General features: G+C 30.1%; 1 protein-coding gene across 1 annotated transcript; it reads right to left on the reverse strand.

Annotated features, from left to right (window-relative positions):
- Positions 1–1971: 1971 nt before the first annotated feature.
- LOC25497983 (transmembrane protein 45B) lies at positions 1972–3367 on the reverse strand. Its single transcript, XM_013592715.3, has one exon. The coding sequence runs from the start codon at positions 3185–3187 to the stop codon at positions 2282–2284; it is 906 nt and encodes a 301-aa protein (XP_013448169.1). The 5' UTR covers positions 3188–3367; the 3' UTR covers positions 1972–2281.
- Between the last annotated feature and the right edge of the window lie 7585 nt (positions 3368–10952).

The raw sequence follows: 10952 nt of genomic DNA on the forward strand, positions 1-10952 counted from the left end.
ATTGTAAACTAGCATCATTCTAATTGTTGACTAGTAAGTTTGGATGTCTTCCTATTAGAACAGCAAACCATGCTCTAAAGAAAATAGATAAATAAACGCACACAAGAACACAACGATTGATCATGGATATTCGGCAAATTATGCTAACATCTTCGACAACAAAGTAATACTTACGACTACAAAATGGCTGTCCAAATAAAAATATCCTACCTCTTATTTCTGTATAGCTAACAAATGATAAATAGTAATTATAATCATGTTGTAGCAAACCATTGAACTATATACACTACAATCAATAATCCATAAAAGAACTTCCAATCACAACTACAGAGAATCACAAAAATCATATTGTGTGTACCCAGTAGCCACTTTAAGAGTAAAATATACTACAAATCAAAGTTGTTAAATAACAGCTATAGCCCCACGATAACATAGCAGAATTTGAACAAATCATGATTTTTTCTTATGATTCACTGTTTAGTGCAAAATATTATCAAACAGAAGCAATGCAGCATACCAGCCCTACACCACTGTTGCATAGCAGAGTTAAACAAACAACTACTTTCCACTATCCTCAATTGACAACACTGCTAAAAATCACACAAATTATTCGAAATGCACACCAATCTGTTACATAGAGACACCCTAAACCATAACAAGAAATCATAAACACTACACAAAGTGACCTGTGTTGTCCCTTTACTTTCACCAGAATCTAAATGGCAGAAAACAAATGATTTTGAAACTAATGCAATATGTTCAGGTCTTCATGAGTTGCAAATCATGCAGAAAATTATTTGCTGGTTCACAAACAAATGACAGAAAACATTTTGATCATAGGGCTTGGGTCAGAAAGGGAGGATTTGATTGCGTAGGAGGAGAGTCTGCTTTGTACTTTCGATTATGTATAAACAGCTCACAACATTAAGTCTTTAGCAGTTCGGTGGTAAAACTTAATTATTGAGTTGCTAATTTAATAAATGTGAGTTTGAGTGAATCCAAACAAGTCTAGTCAGATAACACAGGAAACAAGCAAGAAAGTGAGTCAACACAATTTTCCAGAACTGTAAATTAGAAAGATTCTTGGTTAGTAGGTTTTTCATCCATAGATCTTTCCAAATAAATTTATTGTACCCCTTATTTCTGTATAATGTATATTAAGTCCAATGATAACTAAACCAACTTTTGTAGGCTCTGAGCTAAGGAATGACAAATACTTAGTCAATTTTATGAAGTAGCAAAACCATCGAACTATATATATGCACAAACCAGGCTAGTAAACAAAGTGAATCAGCACAATAATCATACCCGACATTGTAAACTAGCATGATTCTACATGTTCACTGGTAAGTTTGGCATCCACAACGATTAACACACATAAGATCACAACGATTGATCACAGATATTCGGTTAGTTGTGCCCTTCGTAGCACCGACACTTCTAATAGAAGCCGTGTCCGATGTCCAACACGTGTCGGTGTCTGACACCAACATGACACTAACACTAACACATGTGATTACATTCAATTATACCATTTTTTCAAATAATTACAGTTGTTGACGTAGTGTCTGTAATCAGTGTCGTGTGACTCATGTCCGTGTTTGTGCTTCATAGGTTGTGCCAACGTCTCTGACAGCAGAGTAGCTACTGTATTTTGCTAACAGGAAGATTACAGAGTAGCTACCTACTTATCAGAGAAAATAAGTCATACTCAACACTTTCAAATAAGACTATTCTACCCTTTATTTCTTTATGGTAAGTTCCATGATGCCAACAACTAAACCAACTTTTGTAGGCTTTGAGCTAAGGAATAACAAATATTTAATTAATTATGTTGTATCAAACCAATAACCCACAAAATAACTTCCAATCACAACTACTATGAATCACACAAATCATACTCTATAGCCACTTAAAAAAAATGCAACGAGACACATGTAATAGAAATCAAAGTTGTTAAATAAGCGACACTATAGCAAAACAGAGTTTGAACAAATCATTATTTGTTTATGATACACTATTCAGTACAAAATATTGTCAAATATCAGCATGCTAGCACTATATCACTATTGCATAGCAGAATTTAAACAAACTATTTTCCATGATCCTTAATTGACAACACTACTAGAAATCAAATATATTATTCAAAGTGAAAAACATTATGTTACATAGAGACACTCTAAACCATAAACAAGAAATCATAAACCCCTCTACACAAAGTAAACTAAGGTGTCCCTTTGCTTTCACCATAATCTAAAAACACAACAAACAAATTCGTATTTCAATGATTATAGGAATTACCATTAACACCATTGATCACCTTCAAATTCCCCACATTACCATCCTTAATCTCATCAACTTCATCATCAGATTCCAAAGTAAAAGTCCCATCCAAATTCTCCAAAGACTGCATCTCAGCACCAAGCGGCTTATACCTCAAACTCATCTCCTCCCTCGCCGAATTCCCAACCTTCCCACAAACAAACGAATAAAACCCAACAAGCACAATAACCATAAGAGCAAGATGACAATTAAACTGAAGCGTCGCAATAGCCCTCGCTCGATGATACTCACCATGCCCTTTACATCTCAAACTATAATTCCCCATACTAACTTGATGCAAATCACACCCTTCAGCAACAAAATTCTTATAAAACAAAGACAAACCCATTTGCACAAACCATGTCCCCTGAAGTAAAAGACCAATTCCACGCCCTAATTTCGTCACATTCGACGCATATTCACCCAATTCAAGCACCGTTGCGAAAACACAAACCGCAATGGGAACTAACAATAAATCATAATACCGATTCTCAATTCCAGTAGGATCTTTCCTCTGAAGATAAAATAAGAGAAACTCTTCGGCGAAACCGAAGAGAAGAACGAGATTAAGCAAAGGTGAAGGGAGAAAAGGGAAAAGAAGGGAGAGAAGTGAGTGAATTAAGAAGAGTAGTGAGATTGGTAGGGTTTGAAGTTGAAGAGATAACCCAACGGCGTCGTTTGAAGTGTGTGCGTTGAAGAGCGATATTAGAGAAGTTAGGGTTATAAAAGAGGTGAAAATTGAGAGAGTTATGTAAAGAGGTGATGGGTTTTTGGTTAGTTTGTTGGATTGTGATGCACGAAGAGATTCGAGTGATCCTATTAGGATGAAGCCTATGCCTGTTAAGGCGTAGGAGATGAGAGCCATTAAGGGTGGATTGATGGATTGGTTGGTTAATTTGATTTTGGGATCTTGGTAATGGGGGTTGAGGGAGGGAATATTTGATGAGATTTGGTGGTATTTTTGGGTCAAACAAATACAGCTGGTGTGTTGAAGAGGAAAATGGGTTTTTGGAGGAAGAAGGTTCCTTTAAGAAAGGTGGAAAGGAAGGTGAGACAACGTTATGCAATCTTTTGTCGACTAAATTGATAACGAAAGTGCAGAGTGAATGATCTTTTTGTATTTAATTAATCAGAGACTTCTATGATAGCTAGGTGCAAAGTTAAGAATTAAAGTGACTATTTGTAAGATCAATTTGTGACAATTCTTACGATATTTTCTATTATACTCATGTTTTGTTTTTATTTTCTCTCTTTATTATTTGAATTTTCATGTTATAATTACTTTTCTTTATAAATATATAGTTGTTTCATAAATTGTTATGATTGTTCAAATAATACATCTCAATATTTTATTAGTGGTTTGGAGTTCTTTAAATTAGAAGTTTAAAACAAGTTAATAAGTTTTATTTTCTATATAAATTGGTTTTTAAGTCTTAAAATATATGTATTATAACAAAATTTTATAACTTAAATAAAAGGACCAACTTGTAATAACTAAATTAAAGGACTAACTTATACCTCCCCATCAAGATTAAATGATCTTCGATGTTCTAGTGTGTTATTGAGGGGTTGAGTTGAATGCAGAGTAATCCAATCCAAAAATTATTATGCAATTCTTGCTTGCAATTACTTCTAACTTGAGAAATGATTTGAGAGATACTCAATTGTCAAGAGTCAACAATTTTTTATTTTTGAATAAACACTCAATTCTGTTCTTACATCTATTTTGCAATTTAATTGAGGGTGTCTTTAGATGCAGAGTTTAGGAAGGGAATTGAGAGGGAGGACATACTTTTCTTTTTTAAATTACAGATTTTATAATATAATTGTTAGAAAATTGAAGGGTTAATGGTGCTTTACCCCCCTGTATTATAGGTTATTTTTGGTTTTCACCCCTGTAAAATATATTTTTTGATTTACCCCCCTGTAATTTTTTTTTTTTGGAATACCCCCTAATAGGTCATAAAAAAACGACTTTATTTTTTTTTTTGCATAATTTTTTCGTTTTTTTATGACCTATTAGGGGGGTATTCCAAAAAAATATATATTTTACAGGGGGTAAATCAAAAAAAATATTTTACAGGGAGGAAAACAAAAAATGACCTATATTACAGGGGGGTAAAACACCATTATCCCAAAATTGAATTAACAACATGATAAATGATCATATAATACTTCAAAAACACTTAATTCATTTACAAAAAACATTTCACATTGTTCGTAGTTTAAAAAATAAAAGTGAGTCTTTCCCTCTGTTTCACTCCTAAAACCTCAATCCAAACACACCCATAGTCATCAACAAGAAGTACTCAAATTAATCTTTGATATATTGGTTCTCAAGTTTTTTGCAGTCCAATTTAGTTATCGACAAAAAAATACTTCAATTAATTAATTAATTTGGAGGACAAATTAGTCCGTCTTTTAAATATGATTCATTATAATAGGGGAATTGTTCTTATTCGATTTGAAAATGTCAAAGAGTCTAATGTTGATGCTTCTTTATTTACTTCACTTGATCAAGTAGGTGTCCGAATTTATTACCTTAGAGATGACCGAGAGACATTTGTGTTGGCCCAAACAGAATAGTTTTCTACTATTATTGATTTTCGTATTGGACAAGCACTTAGAATTTTTGCTTCCATGGAATGAGTGTAAGATTTACATTCGTTGAGTATGGATTTTGAAGTTGATTACAAGACGGTAGTAGACAATATTAAAGGAAAGCATAATGGTTTCTCAGATTACGCTACAATTATTAACTATTTTAGATGCTTGGTTAGTACAAATTTTATGAACTCTGATCTTCAGTTCATAAGGAGACAAGCTAGGGTGGCTCCACTTTGATCTAATTTTCACATTTTTTTTCTAATATCCCAACATGTATCCTTAATGAAATGGATGAAATAAATAAATGACCGAATAAAAAAAGTAAGTTAACAAAATCAATTGTATTATTTTGAACATCAAAATACTTATATTGTGTAGAATTATAAATCTGACTATTAATAATTAAAATATCACAAATTATTTATCACATCAATAAAATTAACATCATTTTTGTCTTCGTGATACCCAAGTAGCCTTTTTCTCAAAAAAGAAGTTGTCCAAACTTTGAAGAAGACCATCTGGCCTTATGAGCCAATAAACACCGTGATGACCAGTTAATTTACTTTTGGGATCAAATGCAGTGATAGTAGCCTCTGAACGATTCCAATAAGCATGACATGACACAACTTGGTCAATGGGAACAGTCATGATGTGAGCTTGTTGAGAAGGTAATACAAAGGTTCCCACTTTACAATCAAAGTACACATACTTTGCATTCACAGGAATTAAACTTTTGAAGGTAATGTTAACTCTAGAGTCATCATTCGTGGTTTTGGGGTACTGATGATTGGCATAAGTTGAAACATTAAAGAGAACAAATACAAGGGCATAGAAAAAGGGTACATAGGTTGACATTTTGAAGTTTGATGTAGTTGATACACTATGAGTATGAGGCACATGTACACAAACATATTTATAATTTAAATATATGTGAGCGTTATACTATGTAAATTACGTTTATGGATTAATATTTATTATTATTTTTAAAATAAGGAAATAATAACAATAATTTTTTTTTAAAAAAGTACTGTTTTATTTTCATTAAAAGTGTCCATATGTATGTATTTTACCTAGAATTATAAAAATTAATAAGGTATTAGTTAATTTAAATAAGGTATTTTAATAAACAAAATTAATTAGGATTTTGACTAGACTTATATTAGTTTTTGAATAAATTACGTTTCTTAAAAAAAAATGAATAAATTACACTCTCTTCCCCTCTTATGTTAAAATATACACTCCCTTCCCATGAAAAGTAAAATTTATATTTCCCTCCTCTATTTTCACATAAATAAATATTTTTATGATTTTTCTTTTTAAAAGTTAAATATTTTTTTTATAATATATATACTAATTTTGAATCACCATTTAAGTAAAATAAATATATTTCTTTATGATTTAAATGTCAATGATAATTATATTTAAATATTTTATTATTAATTTTATATTTTATAATAGGGTTTAAAACTATATTTTAATGAAAATGTTAATAAGAAATATTGACAAATATGTATTCAAACATTAATTATATTAAAATGGACCCAGCAATACTGTTTTCCTTCGAAATATGTTAATTTTTTTTTCCCTGGAGTATTAGAAATAAAATAAAAGTTATTAAGGGAGTAAAGTGTAGATTCTAAGATAAGCGGGGAGGGGACTGTATTTCCAGCTTCCCTTATTCGAGGAAAGTGAAATGTTATCTAATATGTTTTGAATAAGAGGGGAAAGCATTGTATATTTTAACATAAGAGGTGACGAGAGTGTCATTTAAACATCTTTCAGGGAAATGAAGTGTAACTTACTCTTAATTTTTTTTTTTTTATATTATTGTAATGGTATGGGTAAAAAAGGATCAACCAAATTATTTCGAAAATTGCTTTTTTCCCATTCAGTTTTGCTCATTCTCACTTTAAACTTCCGAAAATAATCTCAACATGAGTTAACTCACATTCGGTAGCAACAACGTAAGTTAAGTCACGTTGGGCCAACTCAAGTAAACTCATGTTGGACTTGAGTTGGTTTTAGGTAAGCTAACAAACCATCAATTCTTGATAGATATGTTGTTTTTTTAAGCCCCAAAACGTGCATTTTGTAGAATATGTTATGTTCATTTATTCATTCACAATACCTTATTTTCATTTTTTTAAAAACATTCCCTACATTTTTTAAAACCATTCATTAACTTAATTTAAAAAAAGAATAATCCAAAGTAAATCATAACTTAAAAATACACAACTACGCAGCAAAATTTGTTTTAATTTATTTAGTTTTAAAAACATTGCCCGATTGATTGAATGAATGGATGAAAAATGGATCGAATGAATGAAATGAATGAGACTAGCAAATTTTATACTAAGTATAAGACACTTCCATGTCAATATTTTCGGCAAACTTCCATGAATTTAATTTAAACCCAAGATGATTATGATACAACATCCTTAGGGAGAATGCAATGTAACACAACACTTGTTTATTGCCTGATTTGAACGTAAATGAAATTAACATTAACAAATTTTGCGTACTTGTGTACTATTAATTTATGATTTATTTTGGATCATGCTTTTTAAAAGTTTAGCAAATGAATGTTTTTAAAAAATGTAGCGAATGTTTTATAAAAAATGAACATGAGTTGTTGTGAATGAATAAATGAACATAACATATTCTACCAAATGCACGTTTAGAGGCTTAATATAACAGCATCTCTGTTAAAAATTGATGGATGGTTTGTTTGCTTACCTAAAACCAACTCAACTTAACTCATGTTCACTGAACTTGAGTTAACAAAATTAAAGGACTAACTTATACCCCCTATCAAGATTAAATGGTCTTCGATGTTCTATTGTGTCATTGAGGGGTTGAGTTGAATGCAGAGTAATCCAACCCAAAAGTCATTATGCAATTCTTGCTTGCAATTACTTCTAACTTGAGAAATGATTTGAGACATACTCAATTGTCAAGAGTTAACAATTTTTTATTTTTGAATAAACACTCAATTCAGTTCTTACAACTATTTTGCAATTTAATTTAATGTGTGTTTGGATGGAGGGTTTAGGAAGGGAATTGAGAAGGGGGACATACTTTTCTTTTTTAAATTACAGACTTTATAATATAATTGTTAGAAAATTGAATTAACAACATGATAAATGATCATATAATACTTCAAAAACACTTAATTTATTTAAAAAATACATTTTACATTGTTCGTAGTTTAAAAAATAAAAGTGAGCCTTTCCCTCTGTTTCGCTCCAAAAACCTCAATCCAAACACACCCATATTCATCAACAAAAAGTACTCAAATTAATCTTTGATATATTATTTCTCAAGATTTTTACAGTCCAATTTAGTTATCGACAAAAAAATACTTAAATTAATTTATTAATTTGGAGGAAAAATTAGTCCATCTTTTAAATATGATTCATTATAATAGCGGAATTTTTCTTCTTCGATTTGAAAAGGTCAAAAATTCTAATGTTGATTCTTCTTTATTTACTTCACTTGATAAAGTAGGTGTCCGTATTTATTACCTTAGAGATGACCAGGAGACATTTGTGTTGGCCCAAACATAATAGTTTTCTATTGATGTTCGTATTGGAGAAGCACTTAAAATTTTTGCTTCCATGGGATGGGTGTAAGATTTACAGCCGTTGAGTATGGATTTTGAAGTTGATTACAAGACGGTAGTAGACAGTATTTAAGGGAAGCATAATGGTTTCTCAGATTACGCTACAATTATTACCTATTTTAGATGCTTGCTTAGTACAAATTTTATGAACTCTGATCTTCAGTTCATAAGTAGACAAGCTAGGGTGGCTCCACCTTTATCTAAATTTCACATTTTTTTTCTAATATCCCAACATGTATCCTTAATGAAATGGATGAAATAAATAAATGACCGAATAAAAAAGTAAGTTAACAAAATCAATTGTATTATTTTGAACATCAAAATACTTATATTGTGTAGAATTATAAATCTGACTATCAATAATTAAAATATCAGAAATTATTTATCACATCAATAAAATTAACATCATTTTTGTCTTCGTGATACCCAAGTAGCCTTTTTCTCAAAAAAGAAGTTGTCCAAACTTTGAAGAAGACCATCTGGCCTTATGAGCCAATAAACACCGTGATGACCAGTTAATTTGCTTTTGGGATCAAATGCAGTGATAGTAGCCTCTGAACGATTCCAATAAGCATGACATGACACAACTTGGTCAATGGGAACAGTCATGATGTGAGCTTGTTGAGAAGGTAATACAAAGGTTCCCACTTTACAATCAAAGTACACATACTTTGCATTCACAGGAATTAAACTTTTGAAGGTAATGTTAACTCTAGAGTCATCATTCGTGGTTTTGGGGTACTGATGATTGGCATAAGTTGAAACATTAAAGAGAACAAATACAAGGGCAAAGAAAAAGGGTACATAGGTTGACATTTTGATGTTTGATGTATTTGATACACTATGAGTATGAGGCACATGTACACAAACATATTTATAATTTAAATATATGTGAGCGTTATACTATGTAAATTACGTTTATGGATTAATATTTATTATTATTTTTAAAATAAGGAAATAATAACAATAATTTTTTTTAAAAATAGTAATGTTTTATTTTCATTAAAAGTGTCCATATGTATGTATTTTACCTAGAATTATAAAAATTAATAAGGTATTAGTTAATTTAAATAAGGTATTTTAATAAACAAAATTAATTAGGATTTTGACTAGACTTATATTAGTTTTTGAATAAATTACGTTTCTTAAAAAAAATTTGAATAAATTATACTCTCCTCCCCTCTTATGTTAAAATATACATTCCCCTCCCATGAAAAGTAAAATTTATATTTCCCTCCTCTATTTTCACATAAATAAATATTTTTATGATTTTTCTTTTTAAAAGATAATTTTTTTTTTTATAATATATACTAATTTTGAATCACCATTTAAAAAAAATAAATATATTTCTTTATGATTTAAATGTCAATGATAATTATATTTAAATATTTTATTATTAATTTCATAATTTAGAATATAAAATTCACTTTTAAATAACCACATTTTATCGACTTTGGTAATTTTTCAAATATTTTAATTTCATTTTGTGTTTTTCATATTTTATAATAGGGTTTAAAACTATATTTTAATGAAAATGTTAATAACAAATATTGACAAATATGTATTCAAACATTAATTATACTAAAATGGACCCAGCAATACTGTTTTCCTTCGAAATATGTTACATTATTTTTTCCCTAGAGTATTAGAAATAAAATAAAAGTTATTAAGGGAGTAAAGTGTAGATTCTAAGATAAGCGGGGAGGGGACTGTATTTCAAGCTTCCCTTATGCGAGGAAAGTGAAATGTTTTCTAATATGTTTTGAATAAGAGGGGAAAGCATTGTATATTTTAACATAAGAGGTGACGAGAGTGTCATTTAAACATCTTTCAGGGAAAGGAAGTGTAACTTACTCTTAATTTGTTTTTTATATTATTGTAATGGTATGGGTAAAAAAGGATCAACCCGATTATTTCGAAAATTGCTTTTTTCCCGTTCAGTTTTGCTCATTCTCACTTCCAACTTCCGAAAATAATCTCAACATGAGTTAACTCACGTTCGGTAGCAACGTGAGTTAAGTCACGTTGGGCCAACTCAAGTAAACTCATGTTGGACTTGAGTTGGTTTTAGGTAAGCTAACAAACCATCAGTTCTTGATAGATATGTTGTTTTTTTAAGCCCCAAAACGTGCATTTTGTAGAATATGTTATGTTCATTTATTCATTCACAATACCTTATTTTCATTTTGTTAAAAACATTCCCTACATTTTTTAAAACCATTCATTAACTTAATTTTAAAAAAGCATAATCCAAAATAAATCATAACTTAAAAATACACAACTACGCAGCAAAATTTATTTTAATTTATTTAGTTTTAAAAACATTGCCCGATTGATTGAATGAATGGATGAAAAATGGATCGAATGAATGAAATGAATGAGACTAGCAAATTTTATACTA

Source organism: Medicago truncatula, chromosome 7 (assembly GCF_003473485.1).
Source record: "Medicago truncatula cultivar Jemalong A17 chromosome 7, MtrunA17r5.0-ANR, whole genome shotgun sequence".
In the NCBI taxonomy this organism is placed as follows: domain Eukaryota; kingdom Viridiplantae; phylum Streptophyta; class Magnoliopsida; order Fabales; family Fabaceae; genus Medicago; species Medicago truncatula.